This window comes from Sarcophilus harrisii, chromosome 6, assembly GCF_902635505.1.
Source record: "Sarcophilus harrisii chromosome 6, mSarHar1.11, whole genome shotgun sequence".
Lineage (NCBI taxonomy): Eukaryota > Metazoa > Chordata > Mammalia > Dasyuromorphia > Dasyuridae > Sarcophilus > Sarcophilus harrisii.
The window spans coordinates 1,175,509-1,195,054 of NC_045431.1; the positions used below are offsets into that span (position 1 = coordinate 1,175,509).

Sequence of the window (19,546 nt, forward strand, 5' to 3'; positions counted from 1 at the left end):
GGACTTGATCATTGTGAAATGACATCCTAGTGTGTGCAGGCTGCAAATGAAAAAATAAAATGGATATTATATTTAAAATGTCTAAAAGTTATCAGCCTTAGAAAAGATATAGTTGAGAATTATATGTGTGATTGAACTTTGAAGCAAAAGACAGGCAAAGACAGAAGGTGAAAGAGATAAAAAGAAAAAAAATCAAATGGAAGGAATGTGTGGACAGGATTAATAAATTTAGCTTCCCCTTCATAGTGACAGAGTGAGAAGGAATGAGAAACATTGGAAATTAAAGACTAGGCTAAAGACAATCTCCAAGGGACAGGAGGAAAGTTATCTATTGCCAGGATCAGTCTTTTTAAGCCAGGTTGAAAATTATCTAGGAAGCTAACCCATGAATTGTTATCCTGGAGTGATGACATTACATGCTGGAGAAGTTTGTTGGAGAAAATAATTTAGAGATTATGTAACAGAGGAAGAGAGTATTGAGTCAAAAAAATTAGAATTAGGAACGTGTTGAGGATAATAGAAACGGAGGCATAAAAATTAACTATACAATGATATATACCTAATAATTACAACAATATAAATGTATAAAACAATGAAACAAGCTGAGCTTGGGCCCAGAGAAAAGCTTTAAAAGTAACCTGTCTCAGTGACTTTCTGATAAAGGCCCATATCCCAAATATTTATATATTATTCTATATTATATTCTATATATTCTATAATATATTCTATATATTATTCTATAAGGAAAAGATTAGAATAAGAGTCACTTCTCAATAAAATTATCAAAGGTTACAAAGAGGCACTTTTCAAAGGAAGAAAGCCAAGGTACTAGCAATTTTATGAAAGAATGATGCAAATTATTAACAGTCAAAGAAGTGTAAATTAAAGAAATCTAAGGTTCTTAACCTCAAATTGATAAAAATGAAAAAAAAAGAGAAGGATGGGGAGACAGGAATGATGAAAACTGGAGAGGCTGTGGGCAAACAGGTATGTTAATGTGCTGATGGTAGAATTATGTATTGGTCAAGCCATTCTGCAAAGCAATTTGGCACCATGCCCCAAAAGTCACTGAACAATAATATACCTTTCAACAAGGGATAACTCTAAAAGATATCTAGTACCTTAGGAAAGAAAAGGACCCAGATGTAAGATACTTATAGCATCTCCTTTTGGTTAAGAGTATATCTAGCCATTGGGAAATGGCTGGACAAATTATGAATATTATAGGATATTGTGGCATTATAGGAAATTATGAAAGTATGATTTCAGACAAATCTGGGAAGTTGTGTGTAAACTCAAAGTAAATTGGGAGAAGAATCAGAATAATATTGTATATGATAACAATACAAAAGCAAATAATTTTAAAAGATGTAAGATTTCTGGTTAACAAAAAGATCAGTAACAATTCCTGAAAACAAAAAAAAAAAGTTCAATAATGTTACCCAAGGTGGCAGCTAGGTGGTGCAGTGGATAGAGAGCTAGGTGGTGCAGTGGATAGAGCAGGTCCTCCTGAAAGGAGGACCTGAGTTCTGACACTTAACACTTCCTACCTGTGTGACCCTGAGCAAGTCAGTTAACCCCAACTGCCTCAGTAATAATAATAATAATAATAATAATAATAATGTTACCCAGATTTTGAGGTGAAGGATTCAATTTTATTTTGTGCATATTTATTATTAGGTTTTTGGTTTTAAATTTGGGGGCAGGTGGACTCTCCTGTCAAAAGAAAAAGAAAAGTGAAGAGAAAAAAGAAGCAAAGAAAAAGGTGTCAGACTTATTGACTCAACTATATTGCACTTGATCACATTCAGAGAAAACAAGCTACAATTTAATAAGTGCCTGATCAGCAGATTTCTTAGGTGTATAGTCTAGAGCTGGAAGCAAATTCAGCTTCTACAAGAAGCAAATCTCTTCTCCGACATTCCAAACAAGAGATGATCTGGTATCTTCCTGAAAGTTACTATAATAAAGAAATAATTGCCTCAACAGAGAACATCCTCCATTTTTCAATGGCTCTAAGTCAAAAAGTACTTTTTACTGGTTGCCTTTTTGTTGTTCTTATTAAATAACAAAGCATCCTGCACACCTCTGTTGGATTCTGATCTTGGTTCTGACATTTCTGATCCAAAGAAGGTTGTTTTCTTCATCTATGACCGATTCTGATTTTTGCAAAATGGAGTGTGTTATGCACCACCTGCATTCATGTGTTGGAATCTTTACAAAGTGTTAAGTCATTGGAGTTGATAGAGACAATAATTATCCAATTTGGCCTGGTTCAACATGATTGATTTGATCTTAGAAGGAGATATTTTGGGCCAGAACTTGAAATAAGATACTAAGTACAACTGATAGAAATGATGCTTGTGTTCACACCTTTAGAGAGCTCATAAGTATCTAAGTACTCAATGGAGTTCACACGTTTGGGAGATTTCAGGCTTAGTATGAGATATCCAGATTCACACCTCTCTTAGGGCCAGAGAGCATTCTGGGAGATAACCCAGAATCCCTGTCCCTCCAGAAGGCAGAGTTAACCTTTGGGAGATCATATATATTCAGGAAGCTCTTAGAGCTTGGGGGAGTTTTCTTGGGAGCATTCCCAGGAGTCGGAGAGGAGCATTCTGGAAGAAAGCCTACAAGCCCTATCTTCGAGGCAAGAGAGATTCATTGCATCTTCCAACTTGGTGCTGGCTGGAGGCTGAAAAAAGCAGAGGCAGAAGCCAAGGACAAAGCTGCAAGATCTCTTGGAACCAAGCAGAGACAGGCCTCTGATCTAACCGGGCTATATTGAAGGACACAATAAAAGATCTGAACTCTTTTATCACCTGGCTGTTTTGGGAAAAGAAACACCAACATTCATGTGCTTTCGGAAGGATAGAACCATGCAGTCATTACAAACCTAAGCCTCTGCACATATGTAAGGGGATGCCATTATCACCACCATCACTACCATCATCACCAAAAAGTATTTATCACAAGAAATATTGTATAAAGGGACTTATATAAACCTGAGGCAGCTGAGTGTGAAGTGAATAAAGTGGAAAATAGAGAGATCTGAATTTGAATCCGGCAGCACACATCTCTTCCTAGCTGTGTGGGGCTATTCACCTAACCTCTGTTTGCTCCAATTCACTCATCCTTAAAAGAAGGCTAATAATATCATCTATTTTCATGGATTATTGAGAGAATAAAATGAGACATCTAAATAAAATATTGCAAAATCAGAGATTGGCAAAATTTAAATGCTATATAAATACTATATATAAAAATATGCCTCTGATGTATCATTTATTAATAATAGTAACAACATGTCTACTTCGTGGGTAGTTATGCTCAGGCCTCATGGCCCCATTTAAGGTTTTCTTGGTAAAGACACTGGAGTGGATTGCCATTTCTTTCTCCAGCTCATTTTACAGATGAGGAAACTGAGGCAAATAAGTTTAAGTGACATATCCAGGCTAGTAGGTGTCTGAAGCCAGAATTGAACTCAAGAAGATAAGTCTCTCTGACTCTGGAACTCTTCTGACTGCAGCATTGAACAGCCTAACTGCAGGGATAAAGCCCCAGTATTCTTATGTGACTGTCAGATAATGCAGAAAACCTATCTTCTCAAGTATTACTTCCCCTAGAATATTATCACTTGGTCCTTACCTTTCACAGGTCAGCACCTCAGGGAAAGAAGTCACCTTAGGAAAGGTTCTGTCATGGAATCGGTCATCACTAATAGCAGAGTGCATGCTACTAGAACAACTGCAATCTTCTTTGTCTCCCTGGCTGAGGGATCCAAGACTACTTGAAGGAGAAACTTCCATCATTTGATTAGGCAAAATTGCCTGTTTCAAATTTTCATGCAAAGAAGGGTTGGATGATCCATCAGCAAGAGGCTATTATAATGGAAAAGGGAAGGAGGGATTGATAACTCCATTATTCAGTATAGCAAAAGAAAGGAAGTAATCTATTTGTTATTAACTAATGGCGTTCTCAAATGTTCTCTTTTAAGCTGTACATACATAGTACTTCTGATAGGATTGAAGCAACCAGCAAATGTGATTATATATTTGGGCTAATCTTTTCTCCTTAAATTAACCAAATAGGTTAGTTCTTTTTACAAAACGAAGACAAAGTTCCAATATTTTAAAAAGTAATTATGGAACAATATTAGAGAAATTTAAAATACAGACAGAAATCTTTGCCTGGCATTTATTTTTTTATTAAAGCTTTTATTTTCTAAACATATTTACATATAGATAGATAGATGATTTTTACATTTACTCTTGCAAAACCTTGTGTTCAAATTTATTTTCTCTCTCCCTTTCCCCCCACCCCCCAGAAGGCAAATAATCCAATATATGTTAAACACATGCAATTCTTCTATACATATTTCCACAATTATTATGTTGCAAAAGAAATATATCAAAAAAAGAAAACAAAATCCAAGCATACTACAACAAAAAAGTAAAAATACTATGCTGTGATCCACATTCAGTCCCCATAGTCCTCTCTCTTATATGATGAGCCTTATATAATGGAGACCAATTTATATCACTCTTTGAGCTTCACCTGGAGGTGTTTTGCCTTTTGTGTTCTCAGGGTTTGAGGTCTGTTTTTCTGTCTTCATAAAAGCTATTTAAGGTCAGAGCTCTTTTTACTTTTCTGCTCATTTTTAAAGGGGAGATTGTACCAAGCTTCCTCTACAGGTGACAGTGGCTTCATGCTGCCCTGTGGCTGATGCTGCTGGCTTCCTTCCTGTGCTAGGTAAGTGTGGCCAAGTCCCATGTAAAGCTGGAATTCACTATTTGCCTTTTGTAGTTGTATGAGATTCTCACAGCTAATCTGCTGATTCACTGCTGTATTTTGGCTGAGACCCTCTCAGTAGATTCCCCTGGCATAAGGATGCAACTCCGTTGCTGAGCTGCTCTTGTGCCCAGCTGTTTCCCCTGTGCCCAGTCATCTCTCCTGTGCTCAGCAGTCCCCCCTGTGCCTGAATTGAAACAGATCTCTCCTAAAGTCATTTCAAGTAACCTTCTGCTGGAAATTTGTCACACTCCAAGTATTTGTGGGTTCTGTCACTCCAAAATCTCTTCAGAGGCTTAATCTGGTGTTCATCTGAAGGAAGCTAGGAAGAGCTCAAAGACCTGTCTACTTTCCGCCATCTTGGCTCCACCCTCCTTTGCCTGGCATTTAAAGCCCTTGTCGCCCCATGTCCATCTTACCTACCAGATTTATTAAATAATACTCCCTTGTATACATTATGCTTCAGACTGAAAAGCTGATGTCCCTGAAATACAGTTTGTATTTGGTTTCCATGTTTTCCCTCAGGCAGCTCTATATGTTATGAGTGTAATGGTCTCCTACCTCTCCCCACCTGCTGAATTCCTAAACATCTTTGGAAGCCTAAAATAAAGACTACTTCCCTTAGGACTCTCCCTCAGATCTCTCCTCTTGCTGTTGGGCAGCTTCCTTTGCCTCTCACAGCAATTTATTTTTGTGCTTTCTACTGAACTTATCTTCTGATTATTGTCAGCTGTAGATATTAGTGTTGGGCATCTTAACTCCCTACCAGCCTCTGACCTCCATGAAGATAAGTATCGAGTCTTCCCTGTGCTACTTGTCTTCATAGGGTCCCATACAGTCCTGTACATGATAGGATACTAAAGCTTGTTGCAGTCAAGAGAAATAAACTGGACCTTTAAATACTTTTTTCTTTCTTTCTATGTTTCTATTTGCAAACACTAAAACACTGAAATAATCTGATTTGGGGATATTCTAGGAGCTGTCATACCCGGGAACTCTCTGGGATGGCTGGACCTTTTCTGTTTTAGATAATCTCAAGAGAAGCCAGCCTCTGAAGAGCTCTGCCTTTCTCTGTCTTCTAGATCTGCTAGCCCTTGCTCACACAAGAAGGAGTAGAAAAGCAGAGTAGCTCGCATTTATCCTGGTAGGAGCTGCCATCATAAGCTAGACGAATATGAAGGTCTTGGACTACTGTCCTCTCCTCTCTGAATTTAATTCTCAGATCTCTGTTACCTAGTGCTTCATCTTCTACTATTGTCTACACTGCTTGTCTAGATATTTTTTATCCAGTAGATTCCTCTTCTCTGAACAAAGTCCTGAAGCAACCTCTTTTGGCCTGCCCCATATTTTTTCTGCCCATGGCCTTGTATGAGAAAATGTCCCTTTTATATACCTCTCTTATGTATTCATCCCAACTATCTTTTATGAAAAATGTTTGTGTTTATATTATCTTAAGCAGCAGGCAACACAAAAATGGACAGTGAGACCATCATAATTTACTGAGTCCTGATTATCTTAACCATCATGTCTCAAATGCTCTCTTACCCTAGAACTTCCATCATCACCTGTAACCTAGGGAACATCCCTTCACCCCACGACATTTTTCTATATGGTTCTTTCATTTTGAGGAAAGACTCAGACCCACATACTTCTTTCTTTTCCCAGCTCTTCTAGTATTTGACTTGCTACCATGTCTTTCAAAAGAACCCCTCATCTCAAATTTCCAGCAGTCATTTTTTAATATATTATCTTCCTCCAGTAGAGTGTGAGGCCCATGAGGGTAGGAATTGCCTTTCTATTTTTCTCATCTTTATATTCTGAGTACTTGGCCAGGCACTGTGCCTAGATTATCACTGGCTTGCTCAGATTATCATAATAATTTGTTTCAAATCTCTCCCCCTAATCCATTTTCAACACAGCTTCCAAAGTTACTATCCTGAACACAGATCAAACCATGTCATTGTCATCCTCCCTTACTTCCAGTGGCAGCTAGCACTTATTGGATCAAACCTAAAGTGCATTATTTAAGTTCAATTGACCTTTCCAATCCAATTACACATTACTACCTCTTGTAAACACTATGGTCCAGCCAAATTATTTATCTTACTCTTTCTCCTAAATGGCACCCGTGACTTTTTGTCTTTGTACTGATTGTGCAACATACCTGGAAGATAATTCATTTTCATTCCCCTTTCTTACAATCCCTATTTATCTCTTTGAAAAGCTGAGCTGAGGCAAAATTTTCTACATGAAGCCTTTCCTTATCTATGCTTTCCAGCTACTAACACCTTTCCTATAAAATCACCTCATTTCTAATTTTGTTTTTTTTTAACCTATGATCGGATTCTCTAATGTATGGGTATTGATATCATTCCATATCAGTAATGATGTATTTCTATCTTTGTATCTATTCTCAAAATTAGATACTGTCTCATTTTAGTTTTTGAATAACCAATTCCTAGCACAGTGTCCGGCAAATGGAAAGCATTTAATTAGTGTTTCTTAAAAAACTAAGAAGTTTTATAGAATAATCTTCTGAATACTTACCCTAAATTTTTGATTGATGGGATAGACCACTTTTGCTTTTAATGCGAATGCTGTGATGTTACTGTTGAGTGGCGACTCATATTCCTGAATAAAAAAAAAAAGAACAAAACATTTGAAGCTTTCAGTGAGAAAATGCACATGCTGACATGTATTTACAAAATGCAAGACCTTATTTTGCCCTATGAATTTGAAGAAATGAACAGATTAAGGAGGTGTCTAAACAAACATTTAGAACTGGCCCGAGAAGTAGTTTTTAAATAATTTATTAAAAAAAGTGAGACACCCTTTGTCTTACTTTTAGAGTTATGTTATAACAGAAAAAATCTTAGTTAAAAAGACATGCAGCTATTTTTCTAATTATATATTCTTATGGAAAGGAAAAACGAACATGTAGAATGGTCAAATGAATGGAGAAAGAGAAAGAAACACAGAAAGAAAGAAGCAAGTGATAGTGATTTATACAAGGAATCTCAAAAGTATTCGTGTAGTCAGGATTGGAAGGAATACAGGCAATATATGAAATATATTATATTATCACATATTATAGAATGTTATTTACATAGATAGAGAGAGAGAGAGATACAGACTGAAGGGGATGAAGAAATAGGAATCCAGCCTAAACACAACCTTCTTCCATGCCAGACCACCATCTGGTCACTCAAATTTTAAATCACTCAAGCTAAATTGATCAAATATCATCAGAAGAAAATATCTATGATCACCCAAATTAAATAGTACTAAAGAATATCAATAAAGATGTGTCTCAAAATTGGCATGTGTAAAAGAAGGAAGGGAAGAAGAAAAGGAAAGAAAGGAAGGGGGAAAGGAAGAAGGAAGGGTGGAAAGGAAGAAGGGAGGGAGGAAGAGAGAAATTGAGTAGGGTAAGCATTCATAAACTAAACTATACTCCTTAAGTAGGACACCCTCTCATTTTGTGATTTCTCAATCTGAAGTTTTAAATGTTCTATTAGGATAGATTGAATCAATGATATATTATACAGCAGAGCTTGAAAACAACAAAGAAGAATTTGTTAGAGATGGAAGAGATCTGAGTGTATAAGAAAGAGAATGTTGGAGCTAAAAGACTTTAAACTCCAGTAAACATTACTACTGAGATGAAGAATCCTAAAAATCCCCTTTATATAACAGTTTCATTTGAAAAAATTCTTCCTTCCAACAACCCAGGGAGATATTCAATGCAAATAATATCTTCTTTCTTTTATAGATGATGTAGGTTAGAACTGGAAAAGACCTTAAAGATCATCTAGTCTATCTAACCCCTTATTTTACTAACATGGGAACTGAACCCAGAAAGGTAAATGGAAGTATCCAAGATGCCACAATTCAATCATTTTTTTTTGTCAAAAAGCAAACAGAAGTGCCTTCCTCAATCAAGGGCTATATAAAGACATACAACCTAGAATCAGAAAACTCAAAATCTGACTTTTGTCCCTCTTTTGTCTAATTCAAGGTAAGACCTTTTCTTAAAAACCAGTAGCTAATAATAGGCAATATAAGTAATGGAAAGTGGAATTCATGAGGAGAGAAAAAAGCCCAGCCCCAGCACTTACTACCTTGTACATTCTTCAGTATCCTTAGCTGCAAAATGGATGAGGAAAGGGGAGATGATTTGGGAGTTTTCTGTGCCTAGATTGGAAATTCTGCCATTTTTAGCTGTGTAGTAATTATATTTTACTATGTCAGTATCTAATAAAATAATTCTAACTTCTAAATTATGCTCTTAATTTAAAATATAATTTTAAAATAGTTTAAAAGCACATTAAATTTTGAAGAATTTCCCTAAATTATTCCCACTGTTTTTCAATCAAATTTTGAGGGGAAAGGAAAGATAAGAGTGTATTGGTCTCCATTTATAGCGATTACTGAACTTCACTACGTCCTGGGTGAGGGACTTGGACTAAATGTTCTTTAAGGTGAAGACTATGAATATAACAAGGTGGGGTTTGCTATCATTTCAGCATTTGGAAATTTTAATTAGTTATAACCTGTTAGAGATCAGTCACACTATGCTCTTTCACAAAGACAATGGCACATATAGAAACAGCAAGATGGGCACATGAGAGCTGTGAGCAGACATTCACTGCAAAGAAATTCTACCAATCCCGATGATGCTCTGAATCAATCACAAATAATATACTAAAGTACCTAAAGTTGACTCATCCTCCATTGGAGTTTTCAATTCCCTTTGTTTGCTTTCATCTAAATCAATATGCCTCCTAAGGTTGGTGGGGGAGATTTAGAGCCCATCTGTCTCGGGAGATATTTGAGCATAGTACTGGGAATGTTATAAGGAAGATTTCTCTTCAAAATGGGGTGTGGACCTTGGAGAGCATGGAGAATCTCATCTCTCATAGAGAGCTCAAGGCTGCCAGAGGAGGTTCAGGGTGTCCTCTGTGACCACTGTCTGTTCTGAGACGCTGTACCTTCTGCTCTGATTGATGTGTTACTGAAGCAGATGCCATGTTCTGGCTGCTTAGGAGCTGGACCTCAGCTCCCTTTAGACCATCAGTAGAGTCAGCCAAGTTTGTTGGCTATCATAGGCTCATTTCAAAGGCATTTAAAAATGCTACCTCGAGACAACAGTATATTAAAAAGAGACAGTCTGCATTCAGTGGAGCATTGGCAGATGCCCAGACCAGTGACATTTTCCATGCTTGCTTTGTTTTATGTGTTTATGTGCAGCCTAAATACAACCTTTTTCCATGCCAGGCCACCTGGTCACTCCAAATCTAAGTCACTCCACCTCCACTTATCCAATATCATCAGAAGAAAACATCCACCATCCAAAACCTCTCTGCAAATACAAAGAATACCGCCAAATATGTTTCTCTAGATGGGCACACCATCTTGTCTAACCATTATTTTCTTTTGCCTATTGTTCCATTTAAATTTGTGATGATGATGATGATGATGATGATGAGCCCAGGACCCAACCCCAAGGAGTCTTCCTGCTTTTTTTACTTAGCAGAAAAATTTTTTTTTAAAGTACAACTTGCTAAAAATGTTTTAAAGAACTATTCCAAGAAAAGATTTTTTTTTTTGGCTAGCCATAGAGATGCTGGAGAATATACGTGCATTGTCAACAAGGCAATACAAGCTGATGGGTTGGCTTCTGCAGCTACAGCAGGACAGGGATATTTAGTTGGAGACAGATAGAGCAAACAAATGATATACATCAGTTTAGGTCCAGCCCGAAGTTTTGTCCCAAACTGTTTAACTTCATTTGACTTATTTGAGGTGAGTGAATTTCTAAGTGGCTCCAGTTCTCTTTTGTCTAGTTCAGTGTAGAGTCTCTACAATCCATGAGCCAGCTGGTCACTTTGGCGTGGATGGTCCATCTTCAGAGAATAGTTATGTGCATTGCGTGGCTTTGTGTCAAAGATGAGAGACCCCAAATTGGCAGTGAAGCAAAAACAGATGTCTGTGGTAGACCAGATGGCCAGGGTCCCTTCAGACTGTATATGATTGTGTGATTTTGGGAGATGTGCACAAGTTCTTGGATGAGGAAGTATCTTCACCTGGTTTGTCTGTATCAGGGCTTTTTATCTTGGGGTCTGTGAATCTCTTAACTAGAAATACATACATATATATATATATATATATATGTATGTATACATATATATGTATATGATAATGATTTCAATAGAATTGGTTTCTTATATAATTCTTTGCATTTTATGCACTTTTCCTAAGGCGAGATCCATACATTTCAGGAAAAAACCACCAAAACTGAAAGGTCAAGAACCTCTTGACCTCTTGAGATAATTTATAGTGATTTTGAAATTTGTAAACTTATTAATACTGAAAAACTTTTACTTTTGCCTTTGTATACATGGTATCTAGAAGAATATTTCAGACAAAGTGGGTACTTAGTATATATCTATTGAATCAAAATAAACATTTAGTTTATATTGACAATTATTATGATCATTTGATATAATTCGTATGGTGATTCAAGGCTATTTCACCTCATTTAATCATCAGTCCATGAATTAAGTAGAATAGGGGTAATTGTTTGACATTAAATGTTATTTCATTTTCTCCCCTGTCTTCTTCCCCACACAGACACATTGAGAGGGTAAGAAAAACATAACCCATTACAAACACATGTAGTCAAGCAAAATAAAGTTCTTCATTGGCCATTTCCAAATACATACTGACAAAAAGACACATATCTATATGTATATAAATATAAACATATATTTGTTCTTCAGTCATACAATTGTGTCCATGATCTCATTTGGAGTTTTATTGGCAGAGATAGTCAAAGGGTTTACAATTCCCTTCTCCATCTTATTTGACAGATGAGGGAAACTGAGGCAGATTTAAATAATTTGCCAGGGTCATTCAATTAATAAGTTTATAAACCTCGACTCATACTCAGAAAGAGTAGGTTTTCTGACCCTAGGTCCATCACTCTATCTACTATACTACCTAATTGCTCATGAATATAAATATATGTATGTTATACATGTATGTATGTATGTGTGAGTAGGGCAGGGATCATTAACCCTATTTTATAGATAGCAAATGAGGCCCAAAAAGAGGTGATGCACCTAAGGGTCACACAGTACAAGCTGGATTTTCAGCTTTGGCCTTCTAAGTCCTTCACACTATATTTCAATGTTCAATTCCTAAAAGTCCTTTCTATACAAGGACTTTTGTGCTATATCTGTATAGAAATACAAAATGTCTTTGTAACATAATATAATCACTAAGAAAGTTGGTTAGAATGTAAATGCAAAGTTGTTTAAAGCAATTTTGCAATTCAGATAATTGTGTGTGTGTATGAGTATGATTTCCACAAAAAGAATGTGCCCCCTCCTCCAGAACAAGAACATTAAAAATAAGTAAAAAATCAATTGGTCAGAGAGAGCTAAGCTCAAATCACAGTATTCCTTAGACATGGATAAAATCTGTTAGGAAAGCAACAAGGCATCAGAAGCTCTTGGATTTGGGAGGATGGAAACTTAGAGGTCTTAGAGTCAGACAGATAAGGAAACTAGGATTCTAATAGAAGCTTCCCTGACTCCTGGCTCAGGGCCAAGCTCCAGAGCTCTTGGGGCCCTTATGCTGCACCAAGGAAGGTCACCAATGACAATCTATGGAAGTTTCCAAGTGAATCATAAACAGTCTTTACTGAAAGGAACAGCAGGAGATGAATATATGTTGATTAGTGCATTCTCGAGAGAACTATTGGAACTCCAGGGAATCTCATTGGGCCCCCAACTTTTAGGGCCACTTTTAATTATCAATTCAGAAGGGGAAATCATGAGCATTTTTGCAAAATGTCCCCCCCAGGAACCTGAAGAGACCTTTTGCTTTATGTCCTACAATAATTAGCTCAACACTGAGGAACTGCTCTTAGGAGAAAATAAATAGCTTACAGATTAGAAATGCCTTTTAGTGGAGAAGGAGGCAGTCTGTTCCACCTTCCTGTGGGTCAGGTTGAGGTTAGTAATTCATTTATAAACTCATGAGAAGTTATGAAGAACCCTGAGTTACAAAGGTGCTTCCTACACCTTCCAGGCTGATGTTTACCTGAATGATTTAAGGTTTATAAAGCAATTTATACCTGTTGAAGTCTGAGAGCAGCCCTGGGAAGTAGGTACTACATAGGTTTTATTATCATATTTTTTTATTATAGGTTTTTTATTTTTAAAAAATATGCATGGGTAATTTTTCAACACTGACCCTTGCAAAACCTTCTGTTTCAACTTTTCCCCTCCTTCCCTCCACCCCTTCCCCTAGATGGCAGGTAGCCCCATACCTGTTAAATATGTTAAAGTATATGTTAAATATAATATATGGACACATATTTACACAGTTATTGCTGCACAAGAAAAATCAGATTTAGAAAGAAGGTAAAAATAACCTGAGAAGGAAAACAAAAATGCAAGCAAACAATAACAGAAAGAGTAGAAATGCTATGTTGTGGTTCACACTCATTTCCTATGGTTCTTTCGCTGGGTGTAGCTGGTTCTCTTCAATACTGAAAAGTTGGAACTGGTTTGGATCATCTCAATGCTGAAGAGAACCACATCCATCAGAACTGATCCTCATATAATCTTGTTGTTGAAGTGTATAATGATCTCTTGGTCATGCTCATTTCACTCAGCATCAATTCATGTCAGTCTTTCCAGGCCTTTCTGAAATCATTCTGCTGGTCATTTCTTATAGAACAATAATATTCCATAATATTCATATACCACAATTTACTCAACCATTCTCCAATTGATGGGCATCCTTTCAATTTCCAGTTTCTTGCCACTACAAAAAGGGCTGCCACAAACATTTTGGCACATGCAGATCCCCTTCCTTCCTTTAAGATCTCTTTGGATATAAGCCCAGTAGTAACACTGCTGTATCAGCAGTGTTACTACTGGATCAAAGGGTATGCACAGTTTGATAACTTTTTAAGCATAGTTATAAATTGTTCTCCAGAATGGCTGGATGTGTTCACAGTTCTACCAACAATATATCAGTGTCCCAGTTTTCCCACATCCCCTCCAACATTCATCATTATCTTTTCCTCTCATCTCAGACAATCTGACAGGTGTGTAGTGGTATCTCAGAGTTGTCTTAATTTGCATTTCTCTGATCAATAGTGATTTGGAGCATCTTTTCATATGACGAGAAATAGTTTCAATTTCTTCATCTGAAAATTGTCTGCTCATATCCTTTGACAATTTATCAATTGGAGAATGGCCTGATTTCTTATAAATTTGAGTCAATTATCTCTATATTTTGGAAATGAGACCTTTATCAGAACCTTTAACTGTAAAAATGTTTTCCCAGTTTATTGCTTCCCTTTTAATCTTGTCTGAATTAGTTTTGTTTGTACAAAAACTTTTTAATTCAATATAATCAAAATTTTCTATTTTGTGATCGACAATTATCTCTAGTTTTTCTTTGGCCATAAATTGCTTCCTCCTCCACAGGTCTGAGAGGTAAATTATCCTATGTTTTTTTTTCTAATTTATTTATAATCTCATTCTTTATGCCTAGATCATGGACCCATTTTGATCTTACCTTGTGTACAGTGTTAAGTGTGGGTCAATGCCTAGTTTCTGCCATACTAATTTCCAGTTTTCCCAACAGTTTTTGTCAAATAGTGAATTCTTATCCCAAAAGTTGGGGTCTTTGGGTTTGTCAAACACTAGATTGCTATAGTTATTAATTATTTTGTCCTGTGAACCTAACCTATTCCATTGACCAACTAGTCTGTTTCTTAGCCATTACCAAATGGTTTTGGTGACCACTGCTTTATAATATAGTTTTAGATCTGGTACAGCTAGGCCCCCTTCATTTGATTTTTTTTTTTTCATTAGTTCCCTTGAAAGTCGTGACCTTTTGTTCTTCTAGATTAATTTTATCATTTTTCTAGGTCATTAAAATATTTTCTTGGGAGTCTGATTGGTATAGCACTAAATAAATAGATTAGTATAGGTAGTATTGTCATCTTCATTATATTCGCTCAGCCTATCTAAGAGCACTTAATATTTTTCCAGTTGTTTAGATCTGACTATTTGTATGGAAAGTGTTTTGTAGTTTTGCTCATATGGTTCCTGACTTTCCCTTGATTCACCCCAACTATGGACAGTTATTTTAAATGGAATTTCTCTTTGTATCTCTTGCTGTTGGATTTTGTTAGCGATGTATAAAATTGTTGAGTATTTATGTGGATTTATTTTGTATCCACAACTTTGCTAACATTGTGGATTATTTCTAATAGTTTTTAGTAGAATCTCTGAGGTTCTCCTAGTATACGATCATATCATCTGCAAAGAGTGATAGTTTGGTTTCCTCATTTCTCTACTCTAATTTCTTTAATCTCTTTTTCATCTCTTATTGCTGAAGCTAGCATTTCTAATACAATATTAAATAGTAATGGTGATAGTGGGCAACCTTATTTCACTCCTGGTCTTACTACGAATGGTTCCAGTTTATTCCCATTACATAGGATGCTTACTTATGATTTTAAATCAATGCTAATGATTATTTTAAGGAAAAATCCATTTATTCCTGTACTCTCTAATGTTTTTAATAGGAATGGATGTTGAATTTTATCAAATGCTTTTTCTGTATCTATTGAGATGATCATATGGCTTTTAAATTAATTTGGTTATTGATATAGTCAATTATGGTAATAGTTTTCTTAATGTTGAACCAGCCCTGCCTTCCTGGTATAAACCCCACTTGGTCATGGTGTATTATCCTGAGGATGATTTTCTGTAATCTTTTTGTTAATATTTTATTTAAGATTTTTGCATCAATATTCATTAGAGAGATTGGTCTACAATTTTCTTTCTCTGTTTTCAACCTACCTGATTCAGGTATCAGTACCATGTCTGTATCATAAAAGGAATTTGGTAGGAGTCCTTCATTCCCTATTTTTTCAAATAGTTTAGACAGCATTGGAGTTAGTTGTTCTTTAAATATTTGGTAAAATTCACATGTAAATGCAACTGGTGCTGGGGATTTTTTCTTAGGGGACTGAGTAATAGCTTGTTTTTTTTTCTTTTTTTTCTAAAATGGGACTGATTGAGCAATTTACTTCTTCTGTGTTAATCTGGACAACCTATATTTTTGAAGGTATTCATCCATTTCATTTAGGTTGTCAAATTTATTGGCATAAAGTAGGGCAAAGTAGCTCCTGATAATTGCTCTAGTTTCCTCTTCATTGGTGAATAGGCTCCCTTTTCATTTTTCAAACTAACAATTTGACTTTCCTCTTTCCTTTTTCTAATCAAATTTATCAAAAGCTTTATCTACTTTGTTGATTTTTTCATAAAACCATGTCTTAGTTTTATTTATTAATTCAATAGTTTTTTTTACTTTCAATTTTATTAATCTTTCCTTTTATTGTTAGAATTTCAAGTTTGGCATTTGATTATATTATCCTATTTTTAAATGAGGAAACTGAGGTTTTCTTAAAAGTCATACATTTAATAGGTGTCATTGGAAGAATTTGGATGAGGTTCTAAGGAATCATATGTTGAAGAACTGATAGATACCTTAGTGGCCCATTGGATATAAAATTTTCATTACACAAATGAGGAAACTGAGTAAGTAAACATTTTTAAGAGCCTACTAATGTTTTAGTCATGTGTTATTTAATTTAGAAATTTCTCATTTGATCCTTGCAACAACTGTGGAAGGTAGGCTCTATTGTGATCCTTCGTTGATAGTTGAGGAAACTGAGATAGACAGGCTTGTCCAGGGTCTTATGGCTACTAAATGTCAAAGGCTGGAATAGAACTCACATCTTGTTCAGTGATCAATCCAATGCCTCTGAGGACCAGCAGAGTTTAAATGACTAGAACACAATCACTTATCTGGTAAGTTTCTAAAATAGGATTTCAGTCAGGTGTTCCTCCATGGAATGCTCATTTCATGTGCATCCTGAACCCCCTAGAGCTTCTATCTCATCACTATAGATTCAAATTGAATTTGTTATTAAAACACCCGACTGTATATTCACACACAGATATAGATTTATAATACATACATATATGTATGTAAAAATACACACATACATATGTATGCATAACTATAGGCATGCACACACATGTGTATTTGTATAGTATATCATACAAACATATAGATTATTCATATATACATATATGTATATACATACCCTAGGATGCAAGTATACCTACCCTAGGATGCAAGTATAAAATCAATTCTATTTGAAAAAAAGGTACATTTAAGAAACCATTAGCTAACAACTACTCTGGTCACTTGGAAAAGTTAGTATACATTCCAGATATGGCCATGGGGGGAACAAAGTCTGATTCATTTTCATTTAAATTTTCTGAAACAAATTTTTCTTTAATAAGCTATTAGGCTATACATTGCAGATATATATTATGTGCTTTCACAAATGAAAAATACGTACGCCAAGAACCCCTTCATCCAGGGGTGTTTGGATTTCCTCTCTCTTTTCTCCTGGTGAAGAGTCAGTTTCATAAAGATGTACATCAGCATCCAAGTTTTTGAGGAGACTCTGGGAATCATCTTTCTAAAACCCCAAAAAGAAAAATACAATTCATTGAAAGAAATAATCTTTGCTGATTTTTAGCGGCTCAGTCCTGAAGCTTACACCATATTTGTTTGTTTATGTCACTTACATGAAAGATTACAGGCATTTTTGGTTGTTGTTTAATGGGATGGAAAGTTAAATAATGTTAAAATATTTTTTCTCAATATGTTGTTCTCTTTGTATCTGTGATGGAAATATGAATTGAGAACTTTATACAAGAGAAAAATCTCTCTCTCCTTTCTTTGCCTAGGTAGGCAGCTGTGGGTGTGAAACATGCATGCTCTCAGAATGGTTTGTTACGTAAAAAGTTGTGATTTTCCTATTTCTCTTCCATTCTTTGCTACAAAGAATGGTTTTCTGGAAGGGAAATGAGGCATGAAGATTATGTAAAAAGAAAATGAATAAATCTAAAAAGAAATATCAGGAAAATGAATCATTAGTCCTGGGGACATAGGCAAAATGGCAGCATAGAAAAAGCCAGCAGCTGAGCTCTTCCAACATTCTCCTCCACACAACTTTAAAATGAATATAATGGGATGGAAGAAGCAACAAAAGCTCATGGTGAGCTGTTCTTCCATCCCCAGACAACTTAGGAGGGGGGAGATAAGAGGAAATAGGAAAGCAGCAGCTTTCAGGACTTCTCCAACCAAAGTATGATGAGGGAACCCACTAAGTGGTGAGATGATGACAGGGAACCTCTGTGCTCTTTGTGGCTTGCTAGTGCTGAACATAGAATCAGAGCCGTTTGACAACTCCATTGCTCATATCTACTTCTGGATCACTGTTCAAGGACACAGAAGAACACTTTTGGTCAAGAGGGAGCAAGGGGGAGCTGGACCTAAGGGATATTGAGTGACCTTTCCTAAGTCAGAAGCACAATGCAGACCAGGAGGAGATCGACTACTTTTAACATCACATCACCTTGTAAGCACCCAAACTTGCAAATCTTCTGAACCATCTCTGAAAATAGCAACATGTAAAAGCCTGAATGGGATAGTAACCATACCCACAGATTTATTTCCTTACTGTGAATACAATTCAATTTTATCATAAAGTCAAAGTCAAGAAATAGGCTTGGAAAACAAGCTAACAATAATAACAAAAAGAACTTCATCTAAAGCTATTATGGTGACTGAGAAAACCAAGAAAGAAACCCTGAAAACAATGGAGTAAAAATAATAACTGTATGAGCCATTCTACAAAGAAAAAAAGTGAATTAAACATGACTCCAACAAGAATTCTTCTAAAAGCTAAAAAAATTAATTTTATAATCAAATAAGAATGATAGAGGAATATTTACATTAATAAATGAGAATGAGGGAAGACAATTATGAAAACACAAGTTAACAGCTTGATAAAAGTAGTACAGAAATCATGAAGAAAACACTTTAGAAAACAGAATTGACTAAATGGAGTTTCAAAACTTCCCTAATAAAAATGATTCCTTAAAAAGTAGAATTGGCCAAATTGGAAAAAGAATGGATAAAGACTCACTAAGAAAATAATAAATAAAATAAAAATTAATAGAAATACTAATATTAATAATTATTAAAATAAAAAATTAGAATCAACATTTAAAAGTAATGACTCCATGAAATATCAAGACACAATAAAACAAAGGCAAAAGAATTTTTAAAAATAGAAGAAATGTGAAATCTCACTAGAAAAGCAACTAATCTAGAAATTAGATTAAGAAGAGAGAATTTAAGAATCGCTGGACTACTGAAAGCCCTGATCGAAGAAGGAACGTAGAGATCATATTTCAAGAAATCATAAAGGAAAACAATATCCTGGAAACAGAATAAAATAGAAATGACAAACACATTTAACAGTCACTTCTTGAAAAACAAATTCTCAAATGAAAACTCCCAATTATATCATAACCAAATTTCAGAGCTCCCAGGTCAAAGAGAAAATATTTCAAGAAGCCCTATTTACAGAGCTTGAAATCCTTAACAAGACCCAAATTTCCTATACCTGGCTAAGGAGCAACAGCATCACCTTGGAATCAGCTGCCCACTCAGAAACTAACAAAGACTTGTTGGAGCCCATTTGAGGCTGTGCCAATATATAGTAAAATAGCAATTCTACCTAAGTTAATTTGCTTATTCAGTAATTAGCAACCAAGGAGCCAAAAACTTT

The 19,546-nt window shown here is 35.6% G+C and overlaps 1 protein-coding gene across 2 annotated transcripts in view; it reads right to left on the minus strand.

The window, feature by feature from the left end:
- The window catches only part of EVC (EvC ciliary complex subunit 1), a 107,384-nt gene that overhangs the window by 82,392 nt on the left and 5,446 nt on the right, over positions 1 to 19,546 (minus strand). For both annotated transcript variants that reach the window (XM_031943804.1, XM_012552338.3), the window contains exons 2-4: positions 17,261 to 17,383; positions 7,339 to 7,422; positions 3,649 to 3,881 (exon numbers count right to left, since the gene is read on the minus strand). In XM_031943804.1, the coding sequence (XP_031799664.1) occupies positions 3,649 to 3,881; positions 7,339 to 7,422; positions 17,261 to 17,383 (440 nt within the window). The remainder of the gene's footprint in view (positions 1 to 3,648; positions 3,882 to 7,338; positions 7,423 to 17,260; positions 17,384 to 19,546) is intronic.